Source organism: Histomonas meleagridis, assembly GCF_020186115.1.
Source record: "Histomonas meleagridis strain 2922-C6/04-10x chromosome Unknown contig_11, whole genome shotgun sequence".
NCBI classification, from domain to species: domain Eukaryota; phylum Parabasalia; order Tritrichomonadida; family Dientamoebidae; genus Histomonas; species Histomonas meleagridis.
The window spans coordinates 369540-394640 of record NW_027150754.1 but is presented as its reverse complement, the minus strand read 5'-3'; the positions used below and the strand labels follow the sequence as shown (position 1 = coordinate 394640).

General features: G+C 29.0%; 7 protein-coding genes across 7 annotated transcripts; 6 read left to right on the top strand and 1 right to left on the bottom strand.

Annotated features, from left to right (window-relative positions):
* Positions 1-1860: 1860 nt before the first annotated feature.
* Positions 1861-2283, bottom strand: GO595_000717 (ribosomal protein S24e; the record flags this gene model as incomplete). The annotated part of the gene is made up of 1 exon (XM_067920605.1): positions 1861-2283. One exon carries the CDS (start codon positions 2281-2283, stop codon positions 1861-1863), a length of 423 nt encoding a protein of 140 aa, XP_067779186.1.
* Positions 2284-3053: 770 nt separating this feature from the next.
* On the top strand, positions 3054-3434 carry GO595_000716 (uncharacterized protein; the record flags this gene model as incomplete). The annotated part of the gene is made up of 1 exon (XM_067920594.1): positions 3054-3434. One exon carries the CDS (start codon positions 3054-3056, stop codon positions 3432-3434), a length of 381 nt encoding a protein of 126 aa, XP_067779185.1.
* Positions 3435-4671: 1237 nt separating this feature from the next.
* GO595_000715 (uncharacterized protein) lies at positions 4672-5496 on the top strand (the record flags this gene model as incomplete). The annotated part of the gene is made up of 1 exon (XM_067920583.1): positions 4672-5496. One exon carries the CDS (start codon positions 4672-4674, stop codon positions 5494-5496), a length of 825 nt encoding a protein of 274 aa, XP_067779184.1.
* Positions 5497-6124: 628 nt separating this feature from the next.
* On the top strand, positions 6125-9319 carry GO595_000714 (3'5'-cyclic nucleotide phosphodiesterase family protein; the record flags this gene model as incomplete). The annotated part of the gene is made up of 1 exon (XM_067920572.1): positions 6125-9319. One exon carries the CDS (start codon positions 6125-6127, stop codon positions 9317-9319), a length of 3195 nt encoding a protein of 1064 aa, XP_067779183.1.
* Positions 9320-16787: 7468 nt separating this feature from the next.
* GO595_000713 (Lipase family protein) lies at positions 16788-17945 on the top strand (the record flags this gene model as incomplete). Its single annotated transcript, XM_067920561.1, has 1 exon — positions 16788-17945. One exon carries the CDS (start codon positions 16788-16790, stop codon positions 17943-17945), a length of 1158 nt encoding a protein of 385 aa, XP_067779182.1.
* A 277-nt stretch (positions 17946-18222) lies between these two features.
* Positions 18223-18999, top strand: GO595_000712 (carbohydrate binding module; the record flags this gene model as incomplete). The annotated part of the gene is made up of 1 exon (XM_067920550.1): positions 18223-18999. The coding sequence occupies one exon, from the start codon at positions 18223-18225 to the stop codon at positions 18997-18999; it is 777 nt and encodes a 258-aa protein (XP_067779181.1).
* A 486-nt stretch (positions 19000-19485) lies between these two features.
* Positions 19486-19986, top strand: GO595_000711 (GNAT family N-acetyltransferase; the record flags this gene model as incomplete). The annotated part of the gene is made up of 1 exon (XM_067920539.1): positions 19486-19986. The coding sequence occupies one exon, from the start codon at positions 19486-19488 to the stop codon at positions 19984-19986; it is 501 nt and encodes a 166-aa protein (XP_067779180.1).
* Positions 19987-25101: the final 5115 nt, after the last annotated feature.

The window sequence follows — 25101 nt, the reverse complement described above, 5'->3', positions numbered from 1 at the left end:
ATAAATTAAAATATTCTTTGGAATATGTTTATTTTTAATGAAATATTTCACAATAAAAGTATTTCCAATTTTTGCAGATTTATTAACAATATCATCATCAATTTTCATTCCATTTTCTAGTAAAAATTTAAAAATTTCAAAATTATTATGTAAAATACATTTTTTCCCTAATTCTTCTAAACTATAAATTTCTTTTAATTTATTCTCATAAAAATATTTAAAGATATTATTTTGATGGAATTGAATTGCTATTTCATATGCACTTTCAAAAGATGAGTGATTCTGTTCGCATAAATGAATGATTTCTTCGTTTCCACTTACAATTGCATATTTTCCTGTATTAGTTGCTTTTGCTCCATTCATTAATAAAAATTTAAAACATTTAACTGAAGAAAAAAATGCTGCATAATCAATTAATGTAACATCTTCTTTGTTAATAAATGAACATCTTTCATAAATTGATGGTTCAATTGTCTGATTAAAATCAAATGTATTTTGTGATGATATTTCTTGAAGCTTTTCTATATCTTCATTTCGAATGATTTTAGCAGTTTCATTTGGATTAACACCTTCTTTAATTAATTGCTTGTGAAGTTCCCAATCATTCTTTGAAAGATCTTCATAATTAACATTTTCGAGACAAAACCAATTTTTAAATTCACTTAATTCTTCTTGGTTTAAATGCACAAAAAATGGAATGTTTGTTGGAATGATTTTTGGTTCAATTAAATTATGTTCAATCATGTAATTAAGAAAATAATATGATTCTTGTGTTTTTTCTTCAAGAAGGTAATGAGAAAATACGTCTATTATTTTTGAAGTGGAATTATAATTTATTTCATTTTTTTCAATTTCTTGTAATAATCTCAAATATATATTCATATCAAGATTTTTATTTTTAATAAAAAATGACGTGTATATCATACTACTTACAAATAAGTTATAAGATATTGGATAATTTTTGCAAAATTTGTTGTTTATAAAATATACTGACTGAAGAAAATTGTTCATATTTAAACCAAAGATTATATTTTTGAATGTGATAAATGTTTCTAATTCGTTTTGAGATTTTTGATTTGCTTCATCAATTTGATCTTCTTTGTTCATCTTGGTTGCATTTATTTAAATTGGCGATTTCAGTTTTTAACATAGAAAAAGTTGATAATGATATTACAAAAAAAATATTTTCTCTTGTATATATTTTATTTTTACAGATAATCGATAAAAAGTGTTTTATGTTATAAGAATTGTTTTCCCTGAAATAAAATAGAAGAAATATAATTTTTTTTACTTTGAGCAAGAAATTACCATATCAGTTCTCGAAAAAAGTTGATACCAATTTTCAGAAATGCGCATTTCGGCCGCGAAAGAGTCTTGGTGCTCGGACCTATGCTAAAGATTATATATAAATTCGATCCAAACTCACCAATTTTAGCTAAAACGTGTACACGCCAGGAGCTGATTGCAAAAGTCATGCTAAGGGTCTTGTTTTGTAATTACACTGATTTGAGTTTTTGCAATCAAAACTGAATAAACATATTGCAATATGCTTTTTATGCAAATGAAAAACATTATTTTTGATCAAAATTATTCTATTAATAGATCATGATTTTACGAATATTATTGCTCATGAAAGTATCTTTCATGGAAAAATAATATTATTTTTATTTTAAAAGTCATAACTTTTATTAAACATGTTTTCATTGTTTATCACAACAAGGTTTATATTTAAACGTTCTCTAAAAAATCAAAGACACTTTTTAACGGAAATAACCGTCATACATTTTGATGGAAATATTTACAAGTTTGGAAATATAAAAAGTTTCAAATTAAAACAATTAAGTAATGGAAATAAATGGTTTATTGACCTTCAAGAGCTTCCTTGCGTTGTTGACGGCGGACCTTATGACGTTGAGCACGAACACCAGATCCCCAAACCTTAACCTTTTGCTTACGAGTATTTTTACGCATACGACGTGTTACCTTGCTCTTTTCAGCAAGACCAGCCTTGATAAGACGATGCTTTGGTTCGATAGTTTTGAGTGCATCAAGATTGTCGTATATGAGGCCAAAACCGGTTGTGCGGCCACCTCCGAACTTTGTTTCGAGTGAGAAAATAACGATGAGATCTTTGTTAGCCTTTAATTGCTTGGCGACCAAATCCTTGATTTCATCACGTGTTGGTGCTCTGTTACCTGGGTGTTTGAGGTCAACAACAAATTGCTTACGATCAAGAAGCTTGTTGACAATGTACTTCCTGATCCTCATTGTAACCTTAGACATTGGGAAAAAGGAGAGCCAAAACCGAAATTTTTCAATTGAACCAAAATTTAATTTATTGCCAAATAAAATTGTGAGAAAATATTACTGACATAAAAATACCAATCAAACTGATCTTATTTTTAATCAAGAATCCATATGCTTTTTGGCAGTTGCGATATTAACCCATATTTAAAACTACAGAATGAAGCACAGTAAATAATCATTACGTTGTAAAAATGATTCCATTTTCAAACTGTTTATCATGCCTAAATTTGTTACTTAAGAAGCTTTATTTCGTTTGAGCTTGCTTTTATATCGAAATACCATTTAAAATCTTAAAGATAGTTGAATTAAGCAAGTTTCCCTCAAAATCTAGTTTGCGTCAACTAGTGAAGATAAGCACCAAATGTTTACTCGTTTTTCTAGGCTTCAAAGGGAATAACATCAATTTACTTTATTTTCAATTTTATTATGTGTTTCATCCTTGTTTGACATTCCCACATGAAATTCAAAAATGGTATCGTACGATAAAACTTTTTGTAAGACAATTCAATTGAAACCGATCGTTTTTTCTTTCTACTTTTGATTATGAGTTTATCGTTGGAGTTTTTTCATTTGATGGAATATTCAATATAACGGTATGTTATTTTCAATTGCAAAATTGGTTTTTTCAACACAATTTTTCAAAGAAAAGGAATGATTTTGTTAACTCCAAAAAAATTGGTTTCAACTATCCATAAGTACGCCGCACTCGAAGTGACTCCTTTTTCTAAGTAATTCACTAATTTGGTATGGCCTCTCGAGGTATTAAGACAGACTCGTCCGCGATTTCATATTCGTGCTCAAAAATTTTATATGATGGCTCTGATGGAATCGAAAAGTATCAACTAGATGACAAAGGAAATCTAATTAAAAAGGATAGTTCCACTCAAGATTCAAAAAATGACACTTCCCAAAGTAAACTTGATGAAATTTTTCTTCCTTCTGATGATGTTTTTGATCCAGCGCCAGTAAATGGAATGGAACTTAAGTCTACTTTTGATTTTCGTGAAAATGATATCTTCAAAGATATTAATTATGAATTATTTGACATCAATTTTGATGACTTTTGCAAAAGTGGTGACATTCGCAGCGAGAATGACCAATTCCTGTATGGCGCATGGTCATTTTAAGTTGGTAGAAAGAGAGGAATTGAAAATTTTTATTAAAAAAATTATTTTTGGGAAAAGAATGTGGAAAACAACTTGAAGTTATCTGAAAATGATTTGTTAAGTTTTATATATATAATAATTTATGAGTTATTTGGATTTGGTTAAAACAATCATTTACAACGATAAATGGCTGATGTTTTACATATGTACATAAGTTAATAAACTGTTTTATATATTTTTGTACTTGACTCAGTCAGTTTAATATAATGAATGAAGCAAGTTTAGTTACAAGAGATTGATTATAAGTCAAAAAAATTAAAATGATATAATTTTTTATACAAGTGCTATGTTCATATAAGTGCGCTTAATCATCTGAAAATAAATTTGAATCATCAGTGGATTCAGAAGAAGAATTTTGAGCATACTTAACGAGGTCTTCAACCCTAGTTTTTTGGTTTTTATTTCTTTGAACACATGATTCTTCAAGAATTGTAGAAAGAGTATATGTTAAATTATGTTCAGCTAAAAAGTTGAATACACAATTCAAAGCTTCTAGTTCGCGTGGGCTAGCATTCTTAAATTTTTTGCGTTCAAGTTTACTTTCTTTGTTTGGATCTTCTCGTAATTCCTCAATAGATATCAACATTCCCAGTTTAATTTTTCGCTCAATAGAACTAAGAGCTCCTTTCTTTTGAAGGCGTTTCGCTATTTTCTTTTTAATTTCGATTGGTGCATCAATTGGCACTTCGACTTGCATTCCCTAAAAAACAAACGTCTTTTTTAAAAATCCTTTCGAAACAGCATTTCTACCTTTAAGGTTAGGTGTAAATCACTATACAGATTCACAACAAAGAACAAAGTATGAATTTTTCAGATAAGATAAAACTTTTTTAAATCGAATTTATAATCAGTGAATATAAAAGTAAAAGCAAAAAAAAAAGAAATGTATTATTATTAGTTCGTTTATTTCTTATTGGAAAAATATGCATGCACGTGTTATGCCTTAGCAAACAAAAAGCAGACGCAATGCAATCCTTGAGGATTCGTGTTATTCAAGCTTTTGAATAAGAGTACGATGATTTTAAATTCATTCGACTCTATCGTCGAGGGATCAACCGTTTTGCCAACAAGATTGAGATATGTTGTATACAAAAAGTTTAAGGAAACCGATTCTCGACGGTTATTGATTCAAAACGGGAGAAATTTTTCATTGAATTTTACAGAGAAGAAAGAAAATTTGAGCTTTTGGTTCATTTTCATGAAACCATCATTTCTCAAAGAGTGTCAAATCTATGAAAATTATTGGAAGATGCTTTCCGAAGATGAGAAAGAAGAATATGTAAGAATTTGCGAGAACTTCAAAAATGAAGAAAAGAAAACGTCAAAAGATAAAAGAATTGTATCATTTCCAAATGAGCTTAGTATACTAGTTCATTTTATTGAACAGTCTGAATTTAACAAAGAAGCAAGATGTGTTTTAGTAGGAATCTGTTTTTGTGGCCCAATATTATGTTTAAATAATCGCCAACTAAAGAATCTCACATGCCGATGTAAGTCATCAATCAATGGAAGTTTCCAAAAACTTGGCTATGTATCAATTTCATGTAAATCTAAATCACGAGATTGTGTAATCACAGCATTGCCATCTCTTAAGTGTTATCCTATCTTATTAAGGCAATGGAGTTCGCGTTATGTATCAAGTAATACATTAATTTGCTTTGTTCCATCGATAACTAATGTTCAAATGCCTGAAATATATGAAGAAGATGTTCATGAAGACAAACGAAAACAAAGAACAAAGAGAGAAACAGTGTTTAATCCAGTTTTATATGCAAATTATGTTAATGCTAATGCAAACGTAGTACCAGAACAATTGGTAAATGCTGATGATATCAAATGGAAAACAGAACAAATTACGAATTATCTATCGCCAATGTATTATTTCGAGTATGGAGACATTAGTGCATTCAATGGTCAGCAAGAAGATGAAAATTGTTGTGAAGATTTGTTCGATTGTTATCCAGGTGATGATACGTTTAAAGAGGAAATTACAATTACTGAGTGGAATCCGATTGTTGACTGAAAGTTTATGATAGAGGATAATGAATCCGATTATACCGACGAAAATAATCGAAAATCAAATTAAAATTTATCAACGATAGAGATTTTGAAAGGAAAATAATCGTTATCCATTAATGAAGAAATTCCAAATGCATTCAGACACTAACTTAAGTTGGAAACGTAATTTGTTACGACAAATGATTTGGGCCAATGAAATTTACATTTTGTAAAAATTTGGAAATATTTTGAAATTTAAATATTTTGTTGAGTTAACTCTTTAAGACAATTTCAAATTTCCAAATACAAAAATACAAACATTAATCGTTTAAAAGAAGTAAATTTTTTAAAAAATTGGTGTGATTTGGAAAATGAACGTTATCCATTAATGAAGAAATTCCAAATGCATTCAGACACTAACTTAAGTTGGAAACGTAATTTGTTACGACAAATGATTTGGGTCAATGAAATTTACATTTTGTAAAAATTTGGAAATATTTTAAATTTAAATATTTTGTTGAGTTAACTCTTTAAGACAATTTCGAATTTCCAAATACAAAAATACAAACATTAGTTGTTGAAAAGAAGTAAATTTTTTTAAAAAATCGATGTGATTTGGAAAACGGTTTTTCATCCGTTATTTGATGTGATTGATGCACACGTTGAGCCCAATTGTCAATGGTCACAAGACAGGTGCATTGACAAAGAAGCTCCCGAACATCAGCCACGCACCGCCGGCGCTTGGCCCATTACAAGAGCCACCGCAAGAAACATTTGATCAAATAATCAAAGAATTGAAATCACATCCTCTCAGCGTATCCATAGAGAGTGTTCTTATCAAATCGTTTTCAGCTCAGTTTTGTTCGTTTTGGCTTTATCTTCCAAAACGAAACGAATTTTATTCCCCGACATATCAAATATTTTCACCATGTGACAAAGGGATTCTTAGCTCCGTATACCGCTCAGCTACGTCACTTTGCGTCACGCCACAAAGCAGTCATCCCGACTTTGATGAGAATATTGATACTCGAGTTGTCACATCAGATGCGTCAGTTCTCTTATTCCCCATTACGTCGCGTGACAACAGTGTTCAATGTATCATAGAACTTGCACGTGATGTCAGTTTTACACCATTTGGACCAAAGGAAATAAATTCCGTCCGAATTCTATACCAAAAATTCCACATCTACAGTGCGTTCCTTATCTCCCCAAAGTCAGATCTTATGTTAGCGCTTCGATTAGTTGAACTCACCACATTTCCAACCGTTGTCAAATCGTTAACCAATATATTGCAAAATCACTTCCGATGCCGAAAAGCGGAAATATGGATGTACAGCCCCAGCAAAGGCCAATTCTTTCGATTTGAGACTGACAGCGACACCCCTTTGCAACTTGATTATCAAAAATCTGGTGTCGCCGGCTATAGTCTTCGTCAATGTTCACTTGTGTTAGAGCGCAGTGTTCGGGACCACGAGTCATATCATGAAGCGAGTGATGGATTCCATGATGAGCCAATATTATCTCAGCCATATGTCGATGACTCCCATCGATTTTGGACAGTTGTCTTAAGAGGAAGAGCCAATCCCGGATACTTCAGGACTGAGGATGCCATTGAGCTACGTTCTGTTTTACCATTTGTATTCAAGTCGATGACATGTTCAATGACCCAACCACAGTTTGAAGCGCAATTAGATGACTATGAGCAACGGCTTTCTGCGTTATTAGAAGTTGCCGAGATCATAAGTGGAGTATTAGATATCGATACATTAGTACCGTTAATTATGGAGAAGGCATGCACACTATTAAATGCGGAGCGATGTTCATTGTTCTTAGTTGACCAAGCGAAGCAGGAGTTAGTTTCGAGATTCCAAGGAGGATTAGATAAAGCGATTCGAATGCCAATTGGAAGAGGTATTGTCGGACATACAGCGACAACAGCGGAGACTATTAACATATTGGATGCATATCAAGACGACCGCTTTGATAAGAGCATTGATATCAAAACAGGGTATCGAACTAAGTCCATATTATGTGTTCCGATCTATAATAACAGAGGAGAGATTGCGGGCGTCACAGAAATGATTAACAAAATAGGGCCCAATGGCTTTGATGAAGATGACATCAAAATGTTAATGGCGTTTAATGTCTTTTGTGGGATATCATTAGATAATGCTAAGTTATATGAAGCGTCATTAAGTTTAACAAAACAAGTTCGGACATTTGTAGGGTTATCAGCTGTTTTAGGGCATACAGATAATATTAAGAATTTGTTATATCAAATATTAGAAAATATTCGTAGTACTGTTAGTGCAGTTCGAGCAACATTATTTTTATATGATAACTCTGATCGATCTTTTACACAATTAATTAATATTGGAAAGCCAGTGATTCATGGAGATGTATTTGCACAAGAAGCTATTGTCGGTAAAGGGATTCGAATGTTTGTAGGTAACCAAATTAAAGAAACTTCAGATAAGGCATCGTTAAATGAATTAACTGAAGAATATGAAGAGATTATGGGTAATGATATAACAAATGATAATAATGTCAATGATAATGATATGGATAAACATATCAATATAAATGGGAGAATATCAACGTTCTTAGGTAGGAACACAATAATTGGGAAAAAAGAGAAATCAAAGAAATCAGAAAACGTAATTTGTTGTATCCCTTTGTATGGTAGTGATCAAAACCCTTTAGGCATTATCGAGATACAAAGTAATCGTCAATTCCCTAATGAAGATATCCAAATATTGGATTGTTTTGCTGTATTTGCGGCCGTTTCTATTGAGAGATCTCAACTTATAGACTTAGCGAAATTAGGGAAAAGTGAAACAGAGTTAAAACAATATATAAAACCTGAAGAAAGATCGAAATATACAAATTGTCCAACAAAACTATTCATTGATGATGATATCATTTGGAGAGTTGATTTCGATCCTTATCAATTCCCTGGTATTGGTCATATTAAGGTCCTTTTTGCAATATTATATAAGTTCAATTTGCCGCAAGAATTTAAAATCACTAATGAAAAACTTTTCAAGTTTTTCACTGAATTACATGACTCATATAATGATGTACCTTATCATAATTGGCATCATGCACTTGATGTAACTCAGTTCGTCACTTTTGAGGTAATACAATCAAAACTGGATGAGAAGTTAACGAAACTTGAATTACTTGCTCTATTGGTATCTTCAATATGTCATGATGTAGGTCATGATGGGTTTACGAATATGTATAATGTACAAGCTGAAACTCCATTAGGTATATTGTTCAAGAATCAAAGTGTTATGGAAACACATCATTGTCAAACATCAATTGATATTATATCAAAAGAAGAATGTAACATCTTCATCAACTTAAGCCCGAATGAATATAGCCAGATCTGGTCCGAGATCATCCGGATGATATTGGCCACTGACATGGCGCGTCATTTTGACATTTTGAAGTCCTTTGATGCGATGCTTGATGCCAAAATTTTTGACATGGAAAATCTCGAGCACAGAATTTTGTTAATGCAAATGCTATTGAAATGTGGCGATATATCAAACGTGTCGAGACCGTTTAATCTGGCAGACAAATGGTGCGACGTCTTATGCGAAGAATTCTTTAGACAAGGGGACTTGGAATTGGCAAACGGAATGGAGTATTCTTCGCCTTTGAATGATAGAGCACATTTGGATAAGCCAAAAAGTCAAATAGGGTTCTATCGATCGGTCTGCTTGCCTTTGTTTGAATCAACTGCAAAATTGTTGCCGGAATTGCAATGTAATGTGGAACAAATAGAATCGAATTTGGAAAAGTGGAAACTGAAAGAAAGTTTCAAAGTACAGAAATCATAAAAATAATTTTTGTGTAAATGTATTTGAAGTTTTAGTAAGGAATTAAATTTTATGTTTTGGAATATTCCAATGTTTAAATTGCAATGGAGTAACTAAAGAATGGAATTCGAGAAAAAATTATAATATAATTTTTATTTCAACATCTCTACAATGATTTAACAATTTTATTAGCATCGAGAATGATATCTTGAGATAGAGCTCTAGAGGTCTATTTGTTGGAGATAGCGGGGTTGGTAAGGCAAGTTTCCTCTGCTCATGTTTTGAAGACATTTCTAATTTTTCAAATTACATTCCTTCACATTTTGGTGGATATGCTCAAGACTTTGAATATGAAAATTTATGTATAAATTTTGATATATGGTACGGATCCATGCAACCAGAGGAACTACGTCGTTGCGTCCTGCGGGACATACATACTGATATTGTAATACTTTGCTTTGCACTCGTTTCATCAAAATCACTTAAAACATTCGTTACATTTATTATCCTGAATTACAACAATGTTGTCCATCCACATCGTATAATCTAAGTTGGCATGAAAAGTGATCAAATATGTTCTAACATTTTCTGAAAACTCTATCCCTATTTCAACAGCCCAAGGGAAAGAAATGAAAAATAAAATCAATGCATATGACTACATCGAAAGCTCAGCATTGGAAAAAAAGTTGATGGGTGTTTTCTATTTTGCAATTCGTTTTATTTGTGATAGATATAACTAGATAATAAGTCAAAGCAATGACGAATATAGATTTCAGCATAAAAAGAACTCGTGCAGTATTTTTTAAAGTAAAACAATTATAAATCAATTTAATAAATAATTTAATAATAATTTTTATTCAATGCAATCTTATCCTATGGTTCAATCAATTGTTTTGGATGAATTATTTATATAAGATACTACAAATATTGTTTGTTTATAATCTGTCATTTTTAAAATTATTTATAAAAACACATTTCTTAAAATGGAGCGTATCAACACCCGAACAATATTAAAGCTAAAGTCAATAAAGTGCTACTGTAATCCTCTAAAAAATGTATGAAATAGATATTTGTCAAATAGGTTTCATCTTTTTCATTATATATAAAATTCATTTTGTTTTAAAATGATAAATACCCTAAATATCAGAAGCTTTTTATTTAATTATTTCGATTTCTTCACCTTTATCAATGCGAAAGTCACTCTGAATGAGTGCTTATCTATAATTCCTATTACCAAATAAGGAGTTCCATTACCAATGAACAACGCCTTTTACACTGTTTCGAATTCCCAATCCTTATTCAAGTACACTTCCAATGTATTCAACTCGGTACCGTATCCTCTTTTATGATGACCTTCTTTTCTCTTCCATTTATGCATATAAATTTCCTGATTAAATCCTCCAATAGATAAATCAGATAGATCAAATATTACATCTAACACAGTGTTTTTTTCTTCTTTATTGTTTGTCCAATTATAATAATCATAATATTTATAAACAATTTTCGATTCAGGAAGTATAAGTTTATCATTTTTAACAATAACTTCATAATCATAGTTTTGATGATATAAAATAATTCTTTGATCATTGAACAATACTTGTATTTCATTCAATTACATTCTCTTATTCAATGCTTCCAAGAGTATAAAGAGCTTATGGGTGTATAGAAGAGATGCGTAAACGAAATGCTTATGAATAACTTTTCTGATTTTAGCTTAAACCATTATCAATTGATGAAATTGTATCGAATGATCGTCAAGCAGGGCCACCCCCGCATAAAATTTTTTTGACCAAGTGCGATTGAGGGGAAAATGTTAATCTTTTTCTTGTTATTGTGGAAACCAAAATTTAAAACGAAACTTAAAAATCTCAATCCTCTATCGGTAAAAATCTATTTAATTATTTATTGTAGCACAATTTTTGATATTTGATTCAGAACAAAAATTTTGTGATTCGTTTTTAGGCTATTTGAACAGTTTCAATCTCTATCGTATGACATTTTTTTTGGTATTGACAATTTTATTTTCTCACAAATATTTCGAACGAATAGGTTTTGAACACTTTTATTGATGGAACTTTCGAAATCATTAGAATCAATTGTCTTTAATCTCAACGAAAAAAATTTCGATCAATCAGTTCAAGCAACAATTAATTTGTTTGTAGATAGGCTGCCATATACATTTAACTATCTTGTTTCTAGACTTATTTATTCAGCTTTTGTTTCTCAATCAAATAATGAAAATATATATATTAAATATTTATTAACTTTAAAAGAAAAAGAAGATGATAAAGATAAAAACAAAAGTGAAACTGATTCTAATCTTACTCAAATCTTTTGTAAATATTTACTGAGAACAGAAAAGCAAGAATCTTATTTCCTTCTTGAAAAGATGATCGAAGAAGAAATAATTGAACCATCTTCAGTAAAGAACATGAACACATTATATTTTTCTCAATATAAAACAAAAGAAGAAATAAATGAATTAAAGAACAAACATCCAGAACCACAATTCTTTGAAAAATTCACCTCAGCACTTGATGAATTATCAAAAGATAATTGGAAGCTTCATAAGCAATATGTAAAAGAAGGAGTTAATCCATTAGAAATTGCGAAAGTACTTCGAAATGATGATTTAGAAAAGCTTCAAGAAATATCATCACATAATGAATTTGAATTTAATCAAATAATTAAGCCATCACTTTATGAAAGATGTTCATTTATTAATACTGAAAATGTTTAATTAATTGATTATTGTGCATTTTTTGGTTCGATTAAATGTTTTAAATATTTGTTATTAAATAATTCGAATATCAAAAATACATCTAAATATGCAATTGCAGGTGGAAACTTAGAAATTATTCATTTATGTGAACAAAACAATTCATCATTTACAGAAGCATATGAAACAGCGATAGAATTTCATAGAAATGAAATTTTTCATTATCTTTATGAAAATAAAATTGGAAAAATTTCTAATGACAGAAAAAATTTATCTTCGATGTTTTCTTTTACAAAACAGAATTCCAATATCGAAAATCAAGATAATTGTAATTTAAGTGAAGAAAATTTAATATATCTTGGGAAAAAATGTATAGAATTTAATAATTATGAAATCTTCATGTTTTTAGAAAAAGAAGGAATGAAAATAAATAATGAAATTATAGAAGAAATAGCATCAAAAGGAAATACATTCATAATAGAAAGCGAAATAGAAAGTCAACAAATTCCAAAAACAATTTTACCATACTCAGTTAAATCAGGAAATATAGAAATAGTAAAATTGCTTTTAGATAAAGGAATTGATGTTAATGCAAAAACTATTTATTTGAATAATTTAGAATATGTTTTAATAATTTGGAATATGTTTTAATAATTTTATATATGTTTTAATAATTTGAAACAGCACTTCATATAGCAGTTAAAAATAATAATATAGAAATAGTAAAATTACTTTTAGATAAAGGAATTGATGTTAATACAAAAGCTATTCATTTGAATAATTTGTAATATGTTTTAATAATTTTATATATGCTTTAATAATTTGAAACAGCAATTCATATAGCAGTTAAAAATAATAATATAGAAATAGTAAAATTACTTTTAGATAAAGGAATTGATGTTAATACAAAAACTATTCATTTGAATAATTTAGAATATGTTTTAATAATTTGGAATATGTTTTAATAATTTGATTTTTCATTTAAATACTTGGCGTTTCTTTAAATAATTTCATACAGCTATTCGTCAAGCAAATAACAACAAAATTGTTAATTTACTAAAACAAAGAATCAAAAAATGAATTAATTTGATTTTGTGTCAACACTTGCGATGAAAAAATGCATTCTTTTTGTAAAAATTCATGTTTTAACACAAAATATGAATAGTTGAATGCAAATGCAATTTTGCTTTAATAAAAATAGAAAAAAATATTTATCAACTATTTATGTGTGAAATCCACAATTATCAAAGAAAACTAATCCAATGGAGCTAATTACCACATAATTTTGAAATAATGTTATAATTTTGTTTCAGTATATTAAGCATAAATACATCAAGTAACTATTTTAGTATAATAACAAAATGATAAATAGTTAATTTTTTTGGAATAAAAGGGGTTCCCTCCCACCCTGTTTGGGATACCCCTTGGACCGTTTATACAAAATTCCGCGCCATGAGCTTTTTTAAGTGGCTTTTCGAAGAAAGGCCAGCACAAACTGATGAGGAATACGCAGAAACAATATTAGAGCAGCTTTCAAAGAAGACAAACATTGAATTTTGCATTGGACAATTAAGAGATTTATCAGCAAATTACAATCAAAAAATTGCAATCAAAGGAATCCCAATTTTAATTAACTTGATACCAGATGCTTTAAAAAATGAAGATTCTATTTTAAACATTTTTTTCATTTTAAACCAATATGTTCGTGACGATTGTTCTGATAGATACAGTAATTCAAGGATAATATTGGAGCAACCTAATCTCCTGGATTATTTCGTTAAATTTCTTGATCATAAAAATACCAAAATTCGTGTCCAGTCAATGCATTTATTAATGCAATTTGCATATCTACAACCAGATAAATTTCAACAAAAACTTTCCGAAAATGTACCTCAAATGTCTCGGCTTTTTGGGTCAATTTCAGATCAAAACGAACAAATTTCCAAGAAATTTGTATCTACGATTCCTGCCATAATCAATGGAAACACCACTTTCCAAACGCAAATAGGCAGGAATTCTATTGATGCACTAGCCAAACGTATAGATATTGAGCATCCTGAATATTTAGCTGCAATTTTTTCGATACTTCAAAATAATGATGAAAACCAAAACATATTTATTGACTCTGGTTATCTTTCAAATATTGAACCCTTAATTAAGTCAGCCGATGCAGAATCATTTGGATTTCTTGAAAGTCTTTTATTTTCGAAGAACAATAAGAAATGCAGAGATTCATTATCTGAAACCACAATTATTGAAAGCCTTTTAAATAACATCAAAATTGGAAGAAAACAAAATGATTGTATTCAATTATTATCACTTTGCATTGAAGGTTCACAAGTTTTAAGTGATAAAATTACACCAATGATAAAAGATTTAATATATTTATATATTAATAAAGGAGTTAACATATATGAATTACTTAAAAATTATATCAATAATTCATATGAAAATGCAATTGAACTTATTAATGCAATAAAAGTGATTGAAATTAAGTCAACTGAAGTTTTTAGTTTATGTATATTTTGTATAATAAATTCACCAAATACAAAAGAATTGTTTCATGATTATTTCGAACAACTTTTAAGTAATTTAAATAATTATCTTCAAATTCAATCATTATATGAATTCATAATATGTATGTGTTGGGAATCAAATGAATATTGTGATATGTTACTTAAAAGCAATGGAATTTCTCAAATAATAATTTCGAATATTAATAATTCAAATGTAATTCCTTCGGAAATTAATTTTATTTATGGTGAATTATTATTAATAAATCCTAAAAATAAAATTTGTTTGAATTCTTTTGATATAACTTTACCTGTTACAAATTTGGAACAAAAATTTAATGAAATTACATTTTCTAAAAACCAAAAAATTAAAGAAATCGAAGAAAATATTATACAGAAAATAAGTCAAAATAAAAAAGTTATTGAATTACAACAAAATAGTTCAATGGAATCAAATCAAGAAGAATTAATTCAAGCGATTAAAGAAGAAAATGAAAAAATTAAAAAGAATTTCGATAAATATAAAGAAGAAAAAGAAAATGAATTTAATGAAATTAAAAACGAAAACGAAATAAATAAAAATAAAATTATCGAATTACAAAAAGCAAATGAAGTTATAAAAGAGAAATATAAAGAAATAGGTAAAAATTATGAAACAGAAAATAATGAACTTAGAAATAAAAAAGATGAACTTGAAAAACAAATAACAGAACTAACTTCAAAACAAGATGAATTTAGTAATGAGATTAATAAGTTAAAAACAGAAAACGAAAATCTAAAGAATGAAATTAATAATTTAATGGAAAATTCTGATGATTCTAATAATAAATATCAAAAAATATTCAACAAATTAAAATCAGAAAATGAAAATCTAAATGAAGAAAATGTAAAACTTAAATCAGAGCAAAAAGAAATGGAAAAACTCAAAAATGAAAACGAAAATCTTAAAAATGAATTATATAAACTTAACTATGATTTGGAAGAAACAAAACAAAACAATTCAAACGAAGCCAAATCACTTAAAAGTGAGAATGAAAGCCTCAAAGTAGAAATAGCTAAACTTAAATCAAATCAAAATGAATTGCAAAATGTTTCAGATGAAACAGAAATACTTAAACACGAAAATGAAAATCTCAAAAATGAATTATTAAAACTTAAAACTGATCGAAATGAATCACAAAATGAATCAAACGAAATCGAAAAACTTAAAAATGAAAACGAAAATCTTAAAGAAGAAATATCAAAACTTAAATCCGATTTAGATGTAAAAAGTAAACAAACTCAGTCAAATGATGAAAGTAATCTTCAAAAAGAGTTAAACAAACTTAAAAAAGAAAATGAAAATCTTCAAAATGAAATAAACAAACTTAAATCGAACGAAGAAAAACAGATCCAAACAGAAGAATATGAAAATAGTGATCAAAAGATATCTGCACTTAAAGCGAAACTCCAAAAAGTAAAACAACAAAAAAGTTCTGCACAAAATGAATCAATTGAACTTCGAACAGAAAATTTAACACTTAAAAACGAACTTAATAATCTTAAAACTAATCAAATGACAAATGAAACACAAAAAAGCGAAAAACTTAAAAACGAAATATTAAAACTTAAAACAGAAAATGAAAATCTTCGAAATGATATAAGTAAAAGCAAAACATTAACTGATGATCAAAATAAACTTGTAAAAGAAAACGCAAAATATAAATCATTAATAAAAGAAATAATTAAAAACGCAAAACAACAAAACGAAAAACTTCGAATATCAAAGGCTTCAAATGATTCATTAAGGAAGGAAATAGAAACACTTAAAGAAGAATGTTTGAAAGCAAACGAAACAAAACATTTATCTGACGCTATCATCGCAAAACTTAAAGAAGAAAATGCAAAATTGGTCGAAACGAATGAAAATCAATTTAAGTTAATTTCGGATTTACAAAATAATAGTTTCGAAGATCATTTGCTCGCAGAATTACATAATACCAATATAGAAAATGAACGATTAAATAATTTAGTGCTTGAAATGAAAGAAGAAATAAACTTTCTTAAAATGACTTTCTCGTCAGATGAAAATAACACCAAAAAATGGAAATAAAAATAAGGATATCTATGAATTGAACAAATTTTTAATTAAAAAATATTAAATTTAATTTTTATTGATAATGAGTTCTATTTTAAAATTCTTTGTTTAGAATTAAGATTTTTTCCTTCAAGACCGTTTATTTGATCATTTGAACACAGTTTGTGATTTTTTGAAAAAATGGAAAAGTTCAGCAAAGGATTCGAAAAAGCAAAAAATGCATTGAACACAAGGAAGGGAATGAAAACAGTAATGACCGCAGCTGCCGTTGCCTCAAATCCAAAGAAAATATGTTTTTCAACATTTCTCCAACAAATTTTTGATACACTCCCTCCGAAAGAGCCTGTTGAACCAACACAAATTACAGACCATCAGGAACTCAAAATGATTCATCTTTGTGGAGAATTATCAAGTGCTGTTTATCGTGTTATTGAAAAAAGAAAGCTCATACCTGAAGCTGGTACTGTAGTTTTTGATTCAGGGGAAATTGTTGTTTCAGGCGTTCCATATTTTATTACAAATAGTGACGAGATGAATACAATATTTGTTGTTTGTCGTGGATCAATTTCTTTTTCTGATTATATAATCGACATTACAGCCAATGCTGCTGACGTCTTCGGAGGCCTTATTCATATGGGCATATATCAAGCATCTCTTGCAGTTTGCACGCAAATTCAAGATTTACTCCAACAACTTTCTCATGAAAATAACCATCGCCAAATTATGTTCACAGGTCATAGTCTTGGTGCTGGTGTTGCAGGTGTTTGTAATCTTATGTTTAGAGAAAAATTCCCAGATCTTCCAACAAGATCAATTATCTTTGCTCCACCTGCAGTCGTTAGCAAAAATCTTTGGTCTAAAACAGTTTCATACTGTACTAGCTTCTTCAACTTTGGTGATCCGATTCCTTTCCTTTCGTTTCATAACTTTGCGCTTGTTTCTTCTGATTGTTTGCCAGATTTCATCGCAAAGCAAATTCAATCGGCCTATCGTAAAACCGCCAGTGCACCCACGGCCTTTCAAAAAGTCGATATGACGGTTAATCCGTTTGAGGCGCCCCCGCCTCCACTTGAGTCGATTTTAGAGAATAACGATGAAGCAGCTGGTCATACAACATCAGCCTTATATCCACCTGGGAAACAATATATATTTAATATAATCGGTGAGATGTTTTGTAAATTGGAAATTCAAATAACAAAAGATTGCGAATATTTCGGACATTTCATCAAAGAACTTGATGAAAAAAGACATGGGATGGGACATTATAGGGAATGCATTAAAGAGGCATGCAGATTACAAAATGTTTCATTTCAAGATCAAAATAACAATGAGCAGTAAATTGTTTTTATTTCATTTTTGATGCTTTAGCAAATAGCTTTAATTTTTTCTATGTAGTTTAAAAATATTTTGCAATATGTTGTAAGAAATAACGAATTATTCTTCATAAATTAAGATAAATTTATTCATGAAATTATTCTAACAAAAACCAAAACGTACTATATTATTGGTTATCTTACATTTTCTTTGTGAGTGAATGATTTAATGTTTGCTTTTTCATTTTGGTATAAACATATTATTAAGAACGTTTATTTTAACGGCTCCTTTGCTAAGCAAAATGACATACAAGCTATTTGGCAAAGTGAGAATTTTTCAAACATGTTTTGGAAAGTTCATTTCTGCACGGACCAATGGGGCAGTAGTTGCTAATGTTCAAGAAGCAAGAGGATTCGAAAAATTTGAAGTTCTGGAAACAACAAATGGATTTATTTTTAAAACATACCACGGCACATATATCTCTGTTGACAAAAATGGAAATGTTTCTTGTAAAGCTGTCGATGCCAAGAGCAATGAAGTATTTGCAATTATTGTTAATAATGATGGAACTTTTTCGTTCAAATCGTGTTATGGAACCTACCTATCAGTGCACAAAGATCACTCTTGTGACTGGAAAGGAAAAGAAATCACACAATTGCAAAAGTTCACAATATTAAATTTAAAAAAGAAAAAACTCAAACTTCACACAGATCCAATTGCCGGTAAGAATAAAGACATTATGTCTTGCTTCGGTAAGTATCTTTCTACCCAACAAAATGGGTCGCTACAATGGAATAGAGATAAATCTGAAGCCTGGGAAAAGTTCAAAATTATAAAACATGGGAACGGATATGCGATACTTTCATTCCATAGAAAGTATATGACCTTAAATCCTAAAGGAGTTTTGGAATGTACTGCTTCATCGATTGGTCCAAACGAAATCTTCAAAATTGAGCCATTCGGCGAAGGATTTACTATAAAGACAAATCAAGGAAAGTACATATCTGCGTTCACTTACGAAGAAATTACTGCCGATGCTGAAATAGCAGCACAATCAGAGACAGTGTACATACAATAACCTATCTAAATGTTGAATAAAGAATTTTTTGTTGAACACAAAGTGTTGTTCCCTATTACTTGAGAATTTATTTCGAATCTTTTCAATAATCGAATAAAATTTGCGCCGTAAAATTCATTGCAAATAACACTTTATTCCTCCAAAGTAATATTTATATCAAATTTATTATTCAGATAATTTTAAATGGAATAGTTTTTGCTTTTCTCTTGGTGATATATTTTTTCAATGAGATTTGATGATGGATGAGATAATTTAAAATATCTTGCACACCATTTATCTGGTCATGTGAAAAACACTATTCAAAAATAGCTAATTTAATTGATTAAGAAAATAAATTACTTTGATTTACTTTAAGTGAAAGTCCTGATGCCAGTTGGAGAAGAATATTCTGTTGTTGAGCCTTTTATTGTATTTAATAAACCAAATTTGCGATGTAATTCTTCTAAAACTGAAAATCTCGCGGGGCACCCCATTTGAGCAACCAAAATGCTGAAAATCAGGAAAGCTGTTCCTGAGGATTTAGATAAATTAATGAACATTTTTGAGCAATCAAGAAGTATAATGCGTAAATCTGGAAATATGAATCAATGGACTGGTGGATATCCAACAACTGATATAGTATTAAAAGATATCGATAATGGGAACTGTTACGTATGTTTGAATGAATGTGGAGAATTAGTTGGCACATTTGCTTTAATTATAGGCAAAGATCCCACATATACAACCATATATGAAGGGAAATGGCTTGATGATACCCAACCATATGGCACTATTCACAGACTTGGAAGTACACCTGATAGTCATGGAGTAGCATCTGCATGTTTTGAATGGTGTTTTAAACAAATACCAAATTTACGCATTGATACTCATCGTGATAATCATATATTACAACATATTTTAGAAAAGCAAGGCTTTACATATTGTGGTATAATCTACTTGCTTAGTGGTGATGAGCGACTAGCATATCAAAAGATTATCAAAACATAATATTCAACAATGGAAATTATTTATTGGAATAAATATAAAATAAATAGAATAAAAATTTTATTAAATTAATAAAAATTATAATCACAGATATTTAAAAATCTTTTATCAAAATTGTGAGTTTAAAAATGTATTACCGCTCATTATTTCAAGAAAAGGTACATAATTATATCTTAACGACATTTGTAAAATTTGATTTCATTTTAAAACATTGTAATTTACTTTTTTTGATTTTTTATATGCTAAAAAATATTTAAAAGAATTGCTTTCATATATATTTTATTTATAAACATATTATAGAAATGCGCTTTTATATTCTATCGAAAATAATAATTTGCTCAAAACATTAAATATTTTCAATAATATTATCCTCATTAAAATCTTTAGCAAACGGATCTTCTTCAATATGCGAAAGTTTATAACAGGATGAAATGTAATTTGTGTTTTCTATCTCTTCAATATTCGAACTTTTGCTTTCGGAGCATTTGGAGATTTCTTTAGATTTTCGATGTCGAATTAAAAATACTATAAGTAAAGAAATAATTACTAAAATTACTACAACACAAACGATTATTATGATATTATTCATTTTATTGTTATTATTTTCGATGTTGTCATTAATGATATCATTTATTTCAATATTAAAATAATATAGTGAATAATATGAATAAGAAAATGTGTATTGAACAATTGTATATTCATAATAAATATAATTAATGTTTGTATATACATTTGTCGAATTTAATAAAGTTAAAGAATATGTGTTCGTTACAAATGAATTATGAATGATATATGTTTCGGTAATAATAAAATTATATGTTAATGCATAAGAATATGTTAAATTTACATAAAATGTATTCGCAATAGAAAATGTATTTGTTTGGATAAATTTATTACTTTGTATCAATGTATTTGAAATAGAAAATGTATTTGATCGAGTAAATTCATTACTTTGTATCAATGTGTTGGAATTAGAGAATGTGTTTGATTGTGTAAATGTATCACTTTTTGTAAATTTATTACTTTGTGTAAATTCATTTGATTGTGTGAATGTATTACTTTTTGTAAAAATATTACTTTGTGTAAATTCATTTGATTGTGTGAATGTATTACTTTGTGTAAATGTTGCTGTACTAATATTAACATATAATTCGCAAGAATATGAATATCCTGATTTGAGTTCTTCCTGTTGAATTGTTTCGTTATATATAAATTCATCATTAAAAATTGATATTTCAATATCGTTATTAAGCATTTGTGGAAATAATATCATTTTACATTGAATTGTTTCAGAGTTACTCATATTGCAAAGATTTGTAATATTCCAATTATTAAGTGGTTGCGCGTCATCATCGATGAATACCGTACCATTTAATGTGCTAAATGTTCCGTTATGTTTTAACCCATTGATAAACAATGAAATGTTTGATTGATTCCTTTCAGTGTTTAGATGTATAGTCATATAGAAATATGACATTTTATGTATGAAATAGAGTTCATATACAGGATCTGCACCAACACGTGGAATCGTAACATTTTCGCTGCTTGCAAACATGAAATCCATTTCTTTCTGAGTTGTTAAATTTTGCTTGCTTGTGTCTTTCTTTAAAACAGTATAAGAATAATCGAAAGGATAATAAGATATTAAATTGACGATCGGAAAATCCGTGTACATCGTCGTATCTGGGTAAAACGAACCGTTGGTCTGAGTATAAGGAATATTCTGATATATGTGAGTGCCATTATGAATTACTGACACTCCAATTATGTCATTAAGCTCCCATGATTCGATAGATGAAAGTAATAAATTATATCGTAAATGGCTTATCATTATAAGCTCCCCATCTGATGCTTTTGATATTTCTTCTCGTATATCGGTCCAGCCTTCCGAATCGCCTGTGCTTGGGCCTGCGGGTTCTGGGGGTATTGTGATGTAATATGATAGTCTCATTATACCCAAGTGAATATCTGCCAATAATTTCGATAATGGGTCTATTTCTAGACTATGGGCGGACATGATATTCGTTAATAAGACCAGAAACATACACTCCAAATCGATTTTGTGGTAGTTTCATCAAGTTTAGAAAATTGAATGAATGCACATTTTTCTGATAAATTTTATCAATTTTTTGTAGTCCGCTCAATTTGCAAATTCTTTAAGAATTTTCGATAAAAAATGTATAAAACAATCGGATTTTATATATGTTAGAACAATGTACAGTCAGAGAACATACAGTGGCTGGAACCAGATTATTTTTTGTTAGAATCATTATTAATTTATTAAAAAATAATTTTATTTAGTTATTTTTCTTTTGATGAACTATGTACAATTTACTTTAGATAATGCGAAAAAGGATTTGGTACGATTGATGAATAAATTTCGGATGAAACTTGGGCATAAGACTCATAGGTCGAAAGCGCTGTTAAACCTTATGCTTCAAAAGAAGAATTAACAAATGGAATTAGTACTTTATCAAATTCTATTAGTCAAAATTATGTTGATACTGAGGACTTTAAATCAGCATTAAATACAACAACAATAATTACAAGTAATATTACAAATATTAAGAATTTCGAATGTGAAACAATTAATGGTATTGATCCAGATAACACAGCATTAAAAGATCATAATCATGATAATACTTATTCAAATATTGATCATAATCATGATCATAATTATGCTACAAAAGAAAATTTAGAAAAAAAGTATTAAAGAAAGTATTAAATTATATAGAGGTAATGACATTGTTATATTCGGACAATGTAAAGTTAACCCTAACAATACAAATCAAATAGCCTTACAAATGATTTATTTTTCAGCTAATAATGACCGGAGGTAGGTAGGTATATAATGCGGTCGGGACTGATCCCGAGGACCCAAAAGGGGCTTTGACACAAGTGATGTATTTGCTAAAAGAAGAGACACACAATTCATGCTGAGGGTTAATACGACTTTCAATTACGGATCTCAGCCAATGTCAGAGATATGCATCATAAAGACATTGCCTCCATTCGAATAGATGAAGAAATATATTTTATTTATGCATTTGATAATATTTGATCGAAAATGTTGAAACATATCAATGCGAGTTATCTCTATGGTTACAAATGCTTTTTGATACTCATTATTTTATACAAATATTTCTTAAATCTTCAGCCTGTAAATTTCATTTTCAGAATTATTTTAACAGTTATATTTAATAATTTATATTTATTCATAACCAAAATATTTTTCGCAAAGGACTGATGCTCTTTCTTTTATCTCATTATCAATTTCATCTTCAATTGTTTCCATTGTCGCAATTTCTCTAATTTGCTCATCAATTCCCGACTTATTTATAGTCTCCAGGAAGTCTTCGATTGCGTTTCTGCTCTCCATTACATTTATTAAAGAATCCAATGCAATTAGCATCAAATTAGAAATATCAGATTGACTTAAATTAAAAACTTCGGAAATCGCTTGGAAACCATTCTTCACATAGTCCAAACAATTTTCGTAATCCTCAGCTTTGATTTGGAAATATTCATAAAATATTTGGGGTGAATAACTTAAAGAAATAGTGAAAATATATGACGTAATTTGTTTGACTTTGAAAGGAGCATTAAATAAATGATATGTTAAATTGCATATGATATTTACACCTTCAAAATCATCAGAAAAAAATAATTGAATGCATTTAACTATATCGAATTGTAAAAAACGATAGACAAATCTCAACGCAAAAGTGACAATTTCGGGGTACCCCTGACGAGAAAGAGCATCAGAAATGCAACCAATTGTGTCGTATGTAATATAGAAAGGAAGATATTCCTCATGCATTTTATACAATGCCCTGAAAAGCTGTACGCGAATTGGGTCTTCGTTGAACTGAAGAAGTGAAAAAAAAGACATTTGCATCCATTCTTCACTACATGCTTCAGGATATTTTGTGCTTATTTCATAAAAGCTGATTGAAAGTTGAGGTGCTGTTTTAAATGTTATGTTGTTTCTGAAAAAATCTTTTATAAAAATTGAGAATTGATTATTTATGGGGATTTTCATAATAAATTCATATAAAACAAAACCAATGATATAGTCAACTTCGCTGTCATTACCAAAGAGAGTGTTGTTAATGAAATCAAAAAAGTCTTCATCAAAATATTCTGAAAAAGAAATATCAAAATAAAACTGTATACTGGTCAAGCATTCAATGGTAATTTGTTGTATTACTTTCTCTTTGAGAAATTCAGGTTCGATTGAGTATAAAATCCCCAAAAAACGTGGTAAATTTTCAGGAACTGGGTTATATTTTGTTCTTTTGTAGAACTCATTAAATGACTTCAAAATTTCATATGTTAAATTAGCTATTTTTAAGTTAAATAAACAATTCATTAAGAATTCGTTAATACATATTTGATTTTCATAAATTACATTGGAAATTTTTAAATCGCATATTTGCATTTTACTACAAATAAACGAAACAGCATCAGATATTGATGATTCGTCTGTAAAACTGGTTGAAATATAATTAACGAAATTTTTAATTTCTATAATAACTTGATCAACATCTTCACATTCGTCAGCGCTGCATATCTTTCCAAGAGAAAAATGAGTTTTTTTCCCTGGTTGCTTGTAAGAAGAAAACAAAATAAATTATAAACTTTATATCAAAAGTGACAAGAGAATAAGACGTTAAATCGTTTTTCATAAATTTTTTATTCTATTGTATCATTCCAAACAATCAAATTTGTTCTCATTACCTGAAGAATTTCCAAGGACCCACAACGGTCAATTTGATCCAATTGCCCCATATCTATTTCAGCTTCTTTACTTGCTTTTTGGAGCATTTCAGATGCATCTGCAATATTGTTTAAGTACTCGAATGTAAAAATAGCGTAATTGAGAATCAAACCCAATCTTAATGGTTCGCTATGTAACAGGTGTTTTGAATTCGAGCAAGCTTCAAGGTATGATTTATGCTTCCTCTATCGTATATTGAAGGTCTTTTATAATTGCAAATTCTGCAAGGTATCTATAATAATCACCTCGCATTTTTTGGCAATATACTTTTTCTTTTGATGTTATCGCCTTTGGCAAAAACTTTTCTGTAATCATATCAATTACGAAGTGGCAATACT